Raw genomic sequence first — 15,231 nt, forward strand, 5'->3', positions numbered from 1 at the left:
GCCGATTAAAAAAAACTTTTTCCAGTTAATCTACCATGCTTGGTTGGTATTATGGTTAAAAGACATTTATTAATTTTGTCATTATTTGTTGACGACATTTAATGTTTTTTAAACATACTACAAATTTATTGTACTTTATTCAAACTGAACAGTTAAAAGTTTAAGATATAACACATTAATTATAATTTTAGTGCTTAATTGAGTTGATCTAAATGAAAATTAATAAAACATACGTAGTTTTAAAAACAAATTGTTTCTTTACAAAATATGGGGATTCAAATCCACTGAAACAAATTATTACTAGTTAAGCGAGATAATGTTTGTTTGGCATTATGGTTAAAACACATTTATTAATTTTGTCATCATTTGCTGAGGACATTTAATGTGTTTTAAACATAATACAAACATATTGTATTTTACTCAATCTGAACAATTAAAAGATTTAAATATAACGAATAAATTTTAACTTTAGTGCTTAATTGAGTTGATCTAAATAAAAATTAGTCAAACATACATAGTTTTAAAATAAATTATTTTTATATAATAAATGAGATTTAAACCCACCGAACAAATCTATACGAGTTAAACTACCATGTTTGGTTCTTATTATGGTTAAAACATATTTATTAATTTTGTCGTCATTTGCTGACGACATTTAATGTGTTTTAACCATAACACAAACATATTGTAGTTTATCCAGTCTGACAAGTTAAAAAATTCAAATATAACTATTTTTTTTTAATTTAGTGCTTAATTGAATTTCTAAATGGAAATTAGTCAAACATACGTAGTTTTAAAAATAAATTGTTTCCTTACAAAATATGGGGATGTAAGCCGATTAAAACAAACTTTTACTAGTTAAGCTACCATGTTGGTTGGTATTATGGTTAAAAGATATTTATTAATTTTTGTCATTATTTGCTGACGATATTTAATGTGTTTTAAACATAACATAATACAACCATATTGTACTTTACTCAATCTGAGCAGTTAAAAATTGAGATATAACACATAAATTTAAATTTAGTACTTAACTGAGTTGATCTAAATAAAAATTAGTCAAACATACGTAGTTTTAAAAATAAATTGTTTATTTACAAAATATGGGGATTCAAACCCACTAAAACAAACCTTTACCAATTGAACTACCATGTTTGGTTGGTATTATGGGTAAAACATATTTATTAGTTTTTTTCTTCATTTGCTGACAAAATTTAATGTGTTTGAAACATAATTCAAACATATTGTACTTTACTCAATCTGAACAGTTAATAGGTTCAAATATAACGAATTATTTTAACTTTAGTGCTTAACTGAGTTGATATAAATAGAAACTAGTCAAACATACGTAGTTTTATAAATAAAGTGTTTATTTATAAAATATGGGAATTCAAACTCATTAAAACAAATATTTACTAATTAAGCTACCGCTGAAAAAAAAAAAACTAATTAAGCTACCATATTTGGTTGATAATATGGTTAAAATACATTTAATGTGTTTAAAACATTATACAAACATATTGTACTTTACTTAATCTAATCTATTAATTTAGGATCCTATTTTTTATCTATCATACAAAAAGTCTATGTTAGACCGTTCATTAGAAACTTAACTAAACATCCTAAATTTACTCATATATAATATTTTCTTAACAATTTACTCATATATGATATTTTCTAACAAAAATAATATACATCTAAATAATAACATTTCTAAGACAAGAAAGATATATTTCTATTTGACAATTATTGTTTGATTGTTTATCATGTTTAGCCTAGACCATATTTTATATATATATATATCAGTAATTAATTTTGAAATTAAATGGTGTAGCCCAATTATTTTTAAATTATCATATTAAATTTTATATAAAACAAAAGAAATAATATATTATTGGCTGTAACATTTTATTTTTGTTTTTTTGTAGTATAAATAAAAAACCGAACTGAAATATAATATATTAAATAAAATAATATTTAAAAATATAATATTCAATAATTTAATTTAATTTAGTTTTATCAAAAAAATAATTAATTTAGTCACACACAAACATTTCGAAAATAAAATTTTCTGAACCAAAAAAGTCTAATAAAATTTGAATTAATTCATATAAAACTAATATTTAAATAAAAAAGCAAAAATATTATGTACAATTTCATCAAAAACAAATTTCAACAAAGAAAAAAATTTCAAAATAATATTATATACATAGAATTGATATTAAATATATATATCTATAACTTATTTTATATTTTAAATGTTATTTTAAAAAATAAAATATATTCGCACAGATGTGCAGGTTTAAATCTAGTTTTTACTTAATTTGAACAGTTAAAAATTTCAGATATAAATAAATTATTTATTTACAAATACGGCAATTCAAACTCACTGAAACAATTATTTACTAGTTAACCTACAAGCTCTAACTCTAATAGTTGAGCCTATACCAATTGGGCTGTTATATCTTTTGGTAATAATGTAAATTGAATTTGTTACAATACTGTAGATTGCAGTTTTTTTGTAAGTTGTCTTTCTTCCTTTTTAGTTCGTTTTCATCTGGTCAGAAAAGAAAAAAAGTGGAAAAGGAATTAATAATACTTTCTGGGAAAAAAAACTGAGAAGCAAGAAAATAACTAACCAAAATTACACTTAACAATATTATATAAAAATTATAAATGAATTTGATTTATATTAGTACAAAATAATACAGGAGTTTAATTGGTATAGGTTCAACTATCAGATCTAGAGACAGAAATGGCGGGTTCGAACCCATCTACTAAAAATTATACACTTTTTTCTTAAATTAGGCTATCTATGTTTTTTTTTTCTTTTTGTTTATTAGGAGGAGTTTGGGTTTGGACTCTAGTCTCTCTTATGGTCGAGAGAGAGCTGGCCTTTACTGATACCATTTATGACGTAAACAAGTTCTTTCATTTCAAACCAAAAGCACAACCAGACAGGCCTCCCACGTCCAGTGGTGGCTATCCTCAGGTCTGAGACTTTTTATCCGAGATCCGGATTCGATCCGAGATCCGGATTCGATCCGAGATCCGTTTCGGATCCGCTCCGAAAATAGGAGATTCGGGATGTCCGGATCCGAATCCGGATAGTAAAATTTTGGATCCGTCCAAACCGAATCTGAATCCGGATATTTTAATTTTTAGGTCTGGATATCCAGATCCGGATCCGTATTTTTAAAATATATTAAATTTTTAAATTTCATTAATATTTATATTTGATATATTAATATTTATACATGAATTAATCTTATAATATTATATTTTAGGTTTTACAATATTATAGACATATATAAATATATTTATAAATATTTGATTTATATATTATATTTAAAAATTAGTATTTAGAAAAATTATTATTTTTAATTATTTTTATGGATCCGGATCCGGATATCCGCGAGTAATAGAATATCGGAACAGATATCTAAAATCCAGATATCCAGAAACCATGAATTCGGATCCTAATATCAAATTCACGGATCCGACGGATCCAGATACCCCGAATTTCTTGGATATCCGGATCAGTAGCCCCAGGCTACGTTGACGGATAAAATATCTTATATGGATTATGTGTCATTACAATATATTGTAACCTTTTTTTTCTTTTTTTGAAAAACAATATATTGTAACTTTATTGGAGACCTCAAAGCCAACGCACATAATATTGCAACTTAACTAGTACATCGGCATTGTCCACACACATTACCATAAATCACAAATCATTAAAGAGTTAAACGATCCAAATCCATGCAGACACACTTGAAAAGTACAAAATAAGCAAAAACACACTTGAAAAGTACAAAATAACAAAGCCTTTCTTTTTCTGGTTTGCTTTTATATATCAAACAAACCCTAGTGACCTGTTGGAGAAGAATCAGGCTGGCTAACAGAGGATGACTTTGAAGCTTCCATCATGAGAGCTGCTTGTTCTAAACAACTCCTGTTATCATCATTCCCATTCTCCACTTCCTCTTTCGTGTATAAATGTATCTTCAACACCACACTGCAGAAATCACTGTCCCCACACAGCACAAATAAAATCATTTTCAAGTGGTGATTGAGCTTTTAGAAGACATGGAAAAAGAAAACTTACTGCCATGGATCATCACCAACGACCATCATATCGTTCTCACTATCAGTGTACAAGATCCTCCATCCTTTTTCAGGATCCCTGAGAAGCCCTTCCATGTTGAAGAGGCGTTCAAGCTCAGTAAGGAGATCATTGTATCCGTTTAGTCGTGACAAATCAATAGCTCTCCCCACCAGGCTTCCTTGCTTGTGAACCTTACACAAGAAATCATAATACATAAGAGACACATCTAGAAATGCAGCTCCCAAGAAAAAGAGATGATGTTTTTTTACCTTTGTACAGATCCTTTTGCTTGAGCTTTGCTGGTTTGATGCAGGTGTCCCCACAGGTAAGGAGAATCCAAAAAGCTTACAACCTGTAGTCGAAGCATTCATATTAACCTCTCTGCCTTTCTCTGCTCCCATCATATCAATCTTCGGTAGGCCACCACCTTCACCCTGTGCATCAAACTTTCTACTAGAAGGGTGACTCAAAGATTTGTCTCCAGCACTCTGATATGGAATATGAGAGCTCCTAATCCCTTGGGACGCTAGTGGATAGAAACTCGTCTTGTTGGCTTGATAAGCAAAGGCACCATTGTATCCAAGACTAGCTTTTCCTGGACTGAGACCAGCTATTTGAGGGAATGACCGAAGTGAGCAAATTTCTTGACCTTGCAAGACCCTTGGAAACCTATCCAGGTCCAGGGACGTAGAGTCTACAAACTCACCAAACCGATCCTTCACTCTACTTGATAAAAGAAGTGGATTAGCATGGGACTGCTGCATCCCAGCAAAATCCAGTATCCGTCGGTTCATAACATCAAAACCTTGTAAAGGTGATGATGATGTTGCAGAACCTATATTTTCTTGACCTTGCAAGACCTTAGAGGGTCTAACTGACTCCTCAAAGTCCAAAAAACCACCCCTTTCTGCTTTCAAACCAATAACAGTTTATCAATTCATCAGCACCACTAAAGAAAATTGCAAAAACATATCTTCCAAAGACAAGAGATGTGTGTTTTGTTTACCGGTTATGGGGTTTCCTTGTGGAGTAGTAGTACCCAGTAGACCTGCCCAAGGCCTTTTGGGCCTTGGAGATGACTGAATGCTTAAAGGTGGGAGAGAACCCGAAGGATCAATCTCCCAAGGGGAAACTCTTTCTTGGTGATCACTCATAAAAGACTCATCCCAACGCACCTACCAAACATATGTGTGGTCTTGGATTATCAAAAAAAGCTTGTATACATGTTGAAAGACAGAAACATCAAATAACTGAGGGAGGACTCTCACCAACAAGCACCTCCATTTAGAGTTCGGCCACCTATACGGATCCATGTCACAGACTCCAGTCACTACACCAGCACATCTGCAAGAAACAGAAGCGTTGTCTTCCAAGAAAACTAGCAACAGCACAAAGAAAGAAGCAAGATAGTAATAATAATAATAATACCTTCTCTCAGGAGAATCGTCCATTTCAAACCGCATTCTGAACCTTGTGCCTATGCAAATGGGATTCTTGATGCTTGTGATATACTTCTCATAAGGAATCACAAACTCTGAGTGAGTAGCTCTGCATATAAACCCATGAATCAACGTTATAACCTTTTAAAGCAAGTTAAGATTCGTTACTAGTGGCAATATCATTGTATGTTTACCGTGGACTGTAAAACACATGAAACATGCTTTTGTTAGATACAGCATTAGCCACAAGAGAGAGGATGCTGGAAGATGAATACTTCTGAATGATTGAATCAGGAAGTCCGTTTCTTGGCCGTGCAGATCTTCTGATTCCTAACCTCAGCTCTCCATTTTCATCTCTACAAACGTAGATGTTTAGAAATGAGTATACCTCAGAAAGAAACTCAAACCGCTAAATGAAGAGGGAAAAACATCAGGGTCTGATAAACTGAAAGGTTATGGTTACCTCAGAAAGAGAACAGCATCACCAGAGACAAGACTCTTTTGACTAACAAAGATACTCCAACCAGTGGTGAGCAGATGCCTCCTTGGTTGACCTATATTACCAAAGAGACAGAACTTAACATTTGGGTTTCATTGACAAGAAAAAGAAAGAAACAACTCACACCTCTATAGATATGCCGAAACTTCCACTCTACTCCATGGAGATCCTTTGCAATGAGCTCTTGAGATGGCCTCTGTTGCTTATAGTCCTAACATCAGTGGAAAAATGACAAGTAAGGATTGTAACAAGAAGGCCACACCTCTCAGGAGAAAAAAGTAAAAAAAAAAAAGAGATCTAAAGAACCATACAAGAGGAGCGAAACAATCTTCAGCGGCTCTTCTAGGTACAGAGAAGCCTCCATGGGTGCTTGTGTCAGAAGCTGTTAAGGTTTTGCAAAACATATGTGGTGTCTTTTTGACAGATGAGCTTCCGTTCTTCTCTTCATCCCCTCCTAACTCCCTCACCTCTTTGCCTTCCCCATTTAGCACTGATAACTATAATACCAAAAGATGTTTCATTCAACATATCATCCTCACAGAAGACCAAACAAACTATTCTACAGTAGCATCTAAATCTCACCTACAATATGGAATTACACTAGTGATATCAGATTACTCTACTTCCAATGGGATAGGATGCTTTGTATAGACACAACATATGAGTTTGCTTCTTCCAAACATCAATTACATTCTCAAAGAACAAGCAGTTAAGTAAAAAGAGCTACCTCTTGAAGTGGAAGCAGAGTGACTTGAGTATAGACCTCATCAGTTTCCTTATTAGCCTTTTCTCCCACAAAAGAAACCAAATTTTTATACCAATTACCACAATTAGGACTTGTTCAATAATAGTAAAGAGTAACACAAAAGGAATTTTTTTTTTTAGCTAAATGATTAAGACAGACTTACAAGCAAGTGAACATTAGCCACTCTGCAGAAGATTTGAGGACTGAGATCAAGTTTAGGGATATCAAGAGGAGACGAGTAAGAAACCATAGCGCCTTGCTCCAAATGACCCTGTGGGAAATACACAACTACATTGCCTTTCTTGGGAAGAGAAGTGAGAGGACCAGCACAAGCATGCCACAGCTCAGAGTATATGGAGGAAGCAGAAGCTGTGGTAGAAGATGATGATGATGAACCAGAAGAGCATGAAGAAGATGATGACGGTGAAACTCCAAGCCTCTTACCCTTATCATTCTCCTCTTCCTCCACCTCCGCAAACTCAGTATTCAAGTCAAACTCCATGGAGACAAATTAAAAACAAAAAAAAGATTGCTTTTTGGAATCAAATTACAACAAAACAAGTAAAACCCATCAAAGGAAAGTTTGCAAAATTCTTGCTTGAAGTGACAGAAGCCCTCTCCTCGTTTCAGGCTAGATATCACAGGAAAGAAGAAGAAGCAAACTGAATGTTTTCAATTGATGTGAAAGATGAAAGTATATAAGATTGTGGAAGCAAGAGTTATAGAGAGAGAGAAGGGGAAAGGGCATCAAATGAGAAGGAGGGTTTCAAAGTAAGATTCGTCTTCCTCCATTTGCAGGTACTGAGAAGAGGGAGCAGAAGGAACAGACATAAGATAGATTGCAGATGATAAAAGAAAAATATATTTAAAGAAAAGTAAATTTAGAGAAAATAAAGTGAAGTAAAAGCCAAGAGGGAGAGAGATAAGCGGGGGAGACAAAAGCCAAGACAGGACAGAACCCACACACCTGCACTCTCTTTCGCCTTCTTCTTACTTTATTATTTTCTTTTCTTTTCTCAATAAAATAAATAAATATTCATTCACCTAAATAGATTTATCAACAAAACTATATTTATATTAATATACACACACGTTTGCACCCAAAAAAAGTTTACATTTCTTTGCTAATTACTTCCAATTTTGGTTAAAATAAGATATGTTGCTATTAAGAAGCTTGAGATTAGCTTAAACTATTCCACTAATCGTCTGATTTTTTCTGCTTCAAATTTTGTGGATGAATCTACTCTTTTGATCATCTCTCTAGATATTATCCACTAATCGTTTAATTTAACTGTTTAATATTATGACATCTTAATTAATTTTAGCTTTTTTAAATGCTTAGCTTTTCAAGAATTAAAAAAAAAAAAACACAAATTGATTTAAATTTTTGCAAAGGAAACAGTATCTCTTTGGAATCTATCTTTGTTCTTTCTTTACTGATTATGTATTAAATTTTTTTATTCTAAAATTTTGATCAACTTTTGCTATTACTTTTTTGTTCTTTTTAATTGCGTTGTTAAGAGCCAACCAACCAGCTAGAGACAGAAGACTAGGCTCCTTTCAATTTTGTATCAAAAGCACTTTTCTCTCTTTGTTATTAATTAAACAATACAAAAGAAAACTTTTCAGAGTGTTAAAATCTATATCAAATAAGCACACCAACTTATTCAGTAATTTCTACTAATATACTACTATTTATTGGGAGAAAATTTGGAACTGAAATATAAGTTTGTTTTAGTGGTTTATTTAACAATATTATAATTTGAAAGGAAAAATATGGAATATTAAAATTTCTTAAAGCCATTTTGGATGAACTTTTGCTTATTTTTAATGCGGGGGATATTGGGAGTTTTCATATAGGATTGGTTAGCAAATGGTTTAACTTTTTTTTTTTATCAAACAAATGGTTTAACCTTTTTTTTTGTCACTGACAAATGGTTTAACTTATTTAGTGTTTTTAGTTGCTTTGTTGATAAGAAAATAACAAAAACAAAAAGGATGATGGGATGGGAGAGGGAGGAAGAATGAGTCTCTTCTGAGTTCTGAATGACTGAGTGAGTCCCAACAACTAACAATAACCCCCCTTGATATTTGCTGCCCTTTGGTCCCACATTTTCTCATTTTCTCCTCTTCTTTTTGTTGCTGGGCAACTAATTCTCAAATTAGCCTAATATCTCTATTTTTCTTTAGTACTTAATTATTATTCTAATTTGATTAGAAATATATCTTATTTATTGTAATACTACATCACAACTAGAAACGTGTAATTCTCTTTATCAAGCCTTCTAAAACTAGCTTAATATTCTTTCTTTTTTCTTTTGTACTTAATTACTATTCTAATTTGATTACAAATATCTATAATATTAAAACAGGATACTATTGTCATAATTACCTTAGGGGCATGTTTCATTCACTAACATTGCATGTTTCATTAAAGGCAATTAAGTAATATTAATAACAAATCTATATTGGGTCATTATTTTTGGATCCAGCCCAAATCAAATCTCTCTTGGGCCATTTGGGCCTATTAAAAAATCAGATTCAATTCTCACTTTTTTTTTTCCTTTGGGCCATTGAGTCCAAGTTCAAATAATTTTTTTTCAACTATTCTTAATTATTATTTTTTTTCTTTTCTTAATATAATTTAAGCATTCATAAAAATAATTGAATTTTTTTATTGAAAAGTATAAATCTTTATTAAAAGTATATAATTTTTTTATTAAAATATTAAACCCGTAATAAAATTAATTTATCAGAGTTATACCAACTTAATTCATTAAAAAAATAAAGTTTAATTTTTTTAACATAAATAGTCATTTAAAATGAAATACGATAAATAAAAATAAAATTTTAAGTCTTTTATAAAATAAAACACAAATATATGAAATGTCACATTTACTAAATATTTGTCAATTGAAAAAAAAACAAAAATAAATCCGCGCTTTGAAAACGCGGATCAAAATCTAGTATCTTATTAATTCTAATAGCATACCACAGCTCGAAACGTGTAATTCTCTTTATTGTTCCTTCTAAATTAGCTCAATGTTCTTTCTTTTCCTTTAGTACTTAATTACTATTCTAATTTGATTACAAATATATCTTATTTATTCTAATATTACACCATAGTTCGAAACGTGTAATTCTCTTAATCTTAGTGATACGATCACCATATTATTCTGTCTACTACTCATAACTTTCTAGTCAAAATATTATCATTTATTTGTGAAAAAAGAAGGGATCGGATCATATCATTTCCATGCTTCTTTCTTTACTAAAATCACATTTGCTTACAAAATTTTTTAAAAAAAAATTGCTTACAAGGCTAATATTAAAATTAGTATATATAGTTTGGTGCATCTATTTCATTTCATATATTTTAATGCAACCTGTAAACAAATATGATTGGATTTGTTTTTTAATTCCTTCTTAAAATAGAAACAAGAACTATTAAATTCTAGTTCTAGTAAACAATATTAATATTGGATTATAGTAAATCTATATGTATGTGTAGTCTAGTCTCATCTAATAAATACTCATAAAATACGTGACTGTGAGATTTATATAATATTCTATTTGAAATATGAAAATAAATGTAATTCGTTACAATTGTTTTTCTTAAGTAAATTGTTCTCAACGATAACGGTTTTCTCGGTGAAATGTTCTAATATTATGCTATAAGACAATTTGGTTCGAACCACTTACAAATAAACATTATTGGTGAAAATGATTCTGCATGTTTCTACTATTGGTACTTCGTAGTTCGTACCCATTGCTTTGTGTTGTCATTGTATTTATATTTTATCAGGTTAGATTTAAATGCAATGTTTTTTTTTGCAGATGTTAGATGTATAGTTTAAGCTAATATAAGATAGCTGACCAAAAGAATAGCTAATATATAAGATATACAATCGGTTTAGCATGTGTTCTTATAGATTTCGACGGCCAATATTTATGGATGCATAACATCAAACAAAACAAAAATAATTAATAAAGATTTTTAAATGCCACAAGATATAGATTATTATATTAGAAAAAATCTATATGTTTTTACAGAGAAATATAAAGAAAAAGGAAAGACAGTGGTGGATAATTAGGAGACGTCGTGTCAAAAAAAAATTGTCGTGAAAACGACAAAGCAACGCCAATGACTTTATTAAAGTCACAAGTGTCTCTGTATCAATACGATTAAAGACACTCCTCGCTTCCTCCCTCACTCATTTTATAATTATTTTCTGTAAAAAATTTATGACTTTTCCTTTTTACATGTTATAGTAAATTGCGGTTCCGCATTAAACCATGGCAAATAGTGAATTTGAACTCAATAGTATGTAAATTGTAAAACTTACGCTACACAAACATTTAGCATTTTAGGACTGGTTGTGGTAGGTCTAGAGTCTACACAGGTGAAATTTGTAAATTGGAATTTTGTGTGTTTGCAACCGTTCTCGAAGCTATGCTCGATTGATCTCTATAATAAACGAAAATACAGCCAGCCCTAAAAATGACCTAAGCTTTGAGCATAGTATATATCATCTCTCTACAATTATATATACACGCATATCATGTAAGTGAAACGATATTTATAGCACACGATTTTACTTTTGTGTAGTTACTATATCAAACGCATAATATAAAAATGAGTATAGATCCTTAAAAACTTTTGAAGCATGTGATAAGAATAATGATAATATGTTTTGTTTGTTTCTTAGTCGATTACTAAGTAAAGCACTACTTTGTAGAAGATTAGACATGTTGAATTTGACTAAAAAACGTTGATTAACCATAAGATAAGCTTACAGTACAGACAGTCGTTAAAACTAAAACAGGTTAGGTAGGATTCATATATCAACTTGTGATAAGAAAAGCGGGTCCATCAGAAAAAGGAAAATTGTAGAGACAAATGGTATCCCATAAGGAGAAAGCAATTTGTCAATTTGGAGCCTACGTTAAAGTTGGGTCCTATTTTCTTCTTGTTTTTTCTGCTTTTAGTTAAAGGTTATAATATATAACAGATAAAAATGTGCATTTGAGTGAAAGTTTCGACCTTAAATATAAATTCAAACTTCCAGTACCAAACTCTACATTCCCAGTTCCTTGTTATATAACCCTTTATAAGAATCTAAAATCTCATCATCTTTTGAATATCCATCTTTCCTAGTATGGATGATTTGATTTTACCAAAAAGTTTTACAAACCAGAAAGAAAAGAAAAGAAAAAACTGTATTATGAGGTTTTTGGAACAAACCATTTGAACTGAGTTGATGGAATATTATTAATTAATTTGTACGAGTAATTGTCGTCGATATCGAATTATTACATTTCGTGTTTGGATCCTCATGTCTCTCTCATGCCAACATGAAGTTATTTTAAACACTTTTGCTATATATGTTGTTCTAAAGATCTCAGTCTAGTAGCTAGCTTGACCCCATTAATATGTAATGTTACAAATAAGATATTCATATTTTCATGAACCAAGTATGAAAACTTTGGTTCTTGGAAGTGATCTCCATCATCTCTCATGGGCCTATGGATCCTACTAGGCTAAATGCGGGCCGATTTCTCTAAATTGAGTTCCTTGATTGGGCATTTTTCACGGACAAGTTAGTACAGCCTATTTTGAATCGGCTTTGACCTTGTTGTCAATTTGGCTAAGATATTTCTTTTGTTAAAGTCTTATGCTCTTTGTTGTCAATTTGGATTTATTCAGATCCCTTTTGTAACCTTCGTTTACTGGTTAATGGAATGAAAGAGTTAAAAAATATATATAATCGGCGTTAACCATTCAATTAGAAGCTGTCATGAAACACAACATAACGCATTCCCGGAATTAGCACATGCACCTTTGGATTATTTTAAGCTTCATACAAAATTAATCTGAACCAAGATCGAGGCTAAGTTTGAAAACAGAGAGCAATTGATTAGGAAGAATCTTTACACAATTAAGATAATATAACTCGTACTATATACATTTCAAGACTTAAACACAAATTTCCACACAAAAAAACTAACATGTTTTATTCAACGTTTAAAGACTTACATGGATCAAGATCAAGATCAAGATCGACCAAAAAAGGATTCAGAAGACGGACAAAAAAAGAAAACTCAGCAACATACATTGGAGAAGATCAAGATGACAAGATCTAAGCTTTGGATCCGGACTTGTGAAGGTAGAGCTTTCCAAAGACGTGAAGAGCGGTGACAAAACCGATGAAACAGAGACTCATTATGAGAACAACCGTCGGTGATATCTTCAAACCTGGAGCTTCATCCGTGTAGAACCTCAGCATGTTGTTCGATCCTCCTCCTGCACCGGATCCTCCCCCTGCCGATGCGCCTCCCCCGCCACCGAGCTTGCGGCGACGCATGCCAGCCGTAGCGGCGGCGGATCCACGAGGAGCAGCCAGACCGGGACGGGAGGCTGAGGAGGCGGTGGAGGTTGATTGTTGGGACTGGGAGGAGCCTTTAGCCATTCTTGCTGTGTTGGACGGAGAAGAGACAAAATGGTATACGAAAAGTCAAATCTTTGGTGGTGGTGTATGATAGAATGTTGATGAAGAAGAGGAAGAGACGTGGGAGTTGTAGTATGTATATAAAACTACATTATATAGAATACTCCCAACGACTTTTTTTGGGCGGTAGTCACGGGAAGATGAATCTTGTTCGATAGTATTTAGGGAATGTTTTCTATAATTACACAATACGATTTGGGGATGGTTTTGGGTATCCAAGCCCAGTTTATATTGGGCCCTATGTTTAGAAAATTATGTTCTTTTCATTAAGAAACTGTATGCTGCATGGCTGTGGTTAAGTGATAAGCCAAACCTGAAAATGTGTAAAAAAAACTTTCACCTTAAGTTTGAACCTCATTTTAAACAAAAATTACACATATATGCGAAATTTGGGTCTGTGTTTCTATCCAGACAATTTACATGATAAATTAGTAACAAAGCATTACATATCCGAATTAGAAAATATTTCGAGAACAGTCCACGTTGTATTACTAAGTGTGTTCCTATCAAAATTGACAAGATAAACCAATAGTGTATATTATAAAATAAATCAAAATAAATAAAAAAGTTATACTGTTTTAATCATATCAAGAGTCATTGATCACCCATTTTCTCCCTTCCCCTAAAAATCAGCCATATCATATGCTCATTCCATTTGCATTCCCTCCCAAGAACAAACTTCATATCTCTCTTTTTTATATTCACTCACACCAAGTATACAAAAATAAAACTTAACTGTTCTGCCATTCTCCATTCCCATAACCATATAAGCCAAGATGAATACCCGAGAAGAAGTAGGTGAATTCTCTAAACTCTACAATGGTTTCATGACTGTAATGAGGAGATTCATATTCAAAGTTCTATGCGTCGGTCCAATACCTAATCACATCTCATTCATAATGGATGGAAACCGCAGATTCGCCAAGAAACACAATCTTCAAGACCTAGACGCAGGACACAGAGCTGGTTTTGTATCCGTAACACATGTTCTTCAGTACTGCCAAGAGATTGAAGTACCGTACGTCACACTCTACGCCTTTGGACACGATAATTTCAGGAGAGAACCTGAAGAAGTCAAGTGTGTGATGGATCTGATGCTGGAGAAAATCGAGCTCACAATCGACCAAGCTATCTCCGGAAATCTAAACAAATTGAAAGTGATCTTTATTGGTGATTTGAATATGTTAAACGAGCGTCTTAAAGCCGCAGCGCAGAGACTGATGGAAGTTACTGAGGAGAATAAAGGTTTAATGGTTGTGGTTTGCGTTGCTTACAGCACAAGTCACGAGATTGTTCACGCTATTAGAGAATCTTGTGTGAGGAAGTGTGGTGATGGAGATAGTCCTCAGGTTTTGGAGGTGAGTGATATTGAAGAGTGTATGTATACATCAATTGTTCCTGATCCTGCTCTTGTAATAAGAACAGGAGGACGAGATCGGCTGAGTAACTTCATGACTTGGCAGACTTCAAGGTCTCTCCTTCATACCACGGCTGCTCTTTGGCCGGAGCTAGGTCTTTGGCATTTGGTTTGGGCTATTCTTAAATTCCAGAGGATGCAAAATTACTTGCAGAAGAAGCAAAAACTCGACTAAATAGGTTTAACTTAAATACCAGCATGGTCGGACAGATTTATGAGGACATAAAACATATTAAATTAATTATTAATAAAATTTGTTTTTATAAAGTAGATGCATAGAGAACCTATGTATTCATTTTTAAAATTTTGGGACTAGGAAGAATGTGTCATTATGCTTTGTCCAAAACCGGTCCTAACATGAACTCTTAACACTTATGTTGGAGTTACATGTTTCTTGTGGCACAAGAAATGATAGATAGGACGAGAAAACCTAAGAAATCATCCTTATTATGCACTGGATTTCCAAAAAATCCGAAAGACAAGATGATCGATTCAACTATGCTAAAACACT

At 32.3% G+C, this 15,231-nt stretch overlaps 3 protein-coding genes across 4 annotated transcripts; 1 reads left to right on the plus strand and 2 right to left on the minus strand.

Annotated features, from left to right (window-relative positions):
• Positions 1 to 3,657: 3,657 nt before the first annotated feature.
• LOC103845463 (auxin response factor 4) lies at positions 3,658 to 7,763 on the minus strand. Of its 2 annotated transcripts, none has more exons than XM_009122330.3 (12): positions 6,958 to 7,763; positions 6,777 to 6,833; positions 6,361 to 6,546; positions 6,176 to 6,260; positions 6,014 to 6,104; positions 5,745 to 5,906; positions 5,540 to 5,659; positions 5,380 to 5,455; positions 5,118 to 5,286; positions 4,381 to 5,021; positions 4,112 to 4,302; positions 3,658 to 4,033 (listed from the first exon to the last, which is right to left on the minus strand). In XM_009122330.3, the coding sequence occupies exons 1-12, from the start codon at positions 7,294 to 7,296 to the stop codon at positions 3,871 to 3,873; spliced, it is 2,280 nt and encodes a 759-aa protein (XP_009120578.2). In that variant the 5' UTR covers positions 7,297 to 7,763; the 3' UTR covers positions 3,658 to 3,870. The 2 variants fall into 2 exon arrangements, with proteins under 2 accessions (XP_009120578.2, XP_009120579.2); XM_009122331.3 differs by having other exon boundaries at positions 4,381 to 5,018; positions 6,958 to 7,760.
• Positions 7,764 to 12,712: 4,949 nt separating this feature from the next.
• On the minus strand, positions 12,713 to 13,490 carry LOC103845464 (protein transport protein Sec61 subunit beta). Its single transcript, XM_009122332.3, has one exon. The coding sequence runs from the start codon at positions 13,262 to 13,264 to the stop codon at positions 12,935 to 12,937; it is 330 nt and encodes a 109-aa protein (XP_009120580.1). The 5' UTR covers positions 13,265 to 13,490; the 3' UTR covers positions 12,713 to 12,934.
• A 349-nt stretch (positions 13,491 to 13,839) lies between these two features.
• Positions 13,840 to 15,076, plus strand: LOC103845465 (dehydrodolichyl diphosphate synthase 8). Its single transcript, XM_009122333.3, has one exon. The coding sequence runs from the start codon at positions 14,080 to 14,082 to the stop codon at positions 14,893 to 14,895; it is 816 nt and encodes a 271-aa protein (XP_009120581.1). The 5' UTR covers positions 13,840 to 14,079; the 3' UTR covers positions 14,896 to 15,076.
• The last annotated feature ends 155 nt before the right edge of the window (positions 15,077 to 15,231 follow it).

The sequence above is a fragment of the Brassica rapa genome, chromosome A10 (assembly GCF_000309985.2).
Source record: "Brassica rapa cultivar Chiifu-401-42 chromosome A10, CAAS_Brap_v3.01, whole genome shotgun sequence".
Lineage (NCBI taxonomy): Eukaryota > Viridiplantae > Streptophyta > Magnoliopsida > Brassicales > Brassicaceae > Brassica > Brassica rapa.

Coding starts and splice junctions, on each gene's coding strand:
- LOC103845465 (XM_009122333.3), top strand. CDS start 14,080: ATGAATACCCGAGAAGAAGTAGGTGAATTCTCTAAACTCTACAATGGT.
- LOC103845463 (XM_009122330.3), bottom strand. CDS start 7,296: ATGGAGTTTGACTTGAATACTGAGTTTGCGGAGGTGGAGGAAGAGGAG. Junction 5,287..5,379: donor CTAAATGGAGGTGCTTGTTG/GTGAGAGTCCTC, acceptor TATGTTTGGTAG/GTGCGTTGGGATGAGTCTTT. Junction 4,034..4,111: donor GTTGGTGATGATCCATGGCA/GTAAGTTTTCTT, acceptor GTGTGGGGACAG/TGATTTCTGCAGTGTGGTGT.
- LOC103845464 (XM_009122332.3), bottom strand. CDS start 13,264: ATGGCTAAAGGCTCCTCCCAGTCCCAACAATCAACCTCCACCGCCTCC.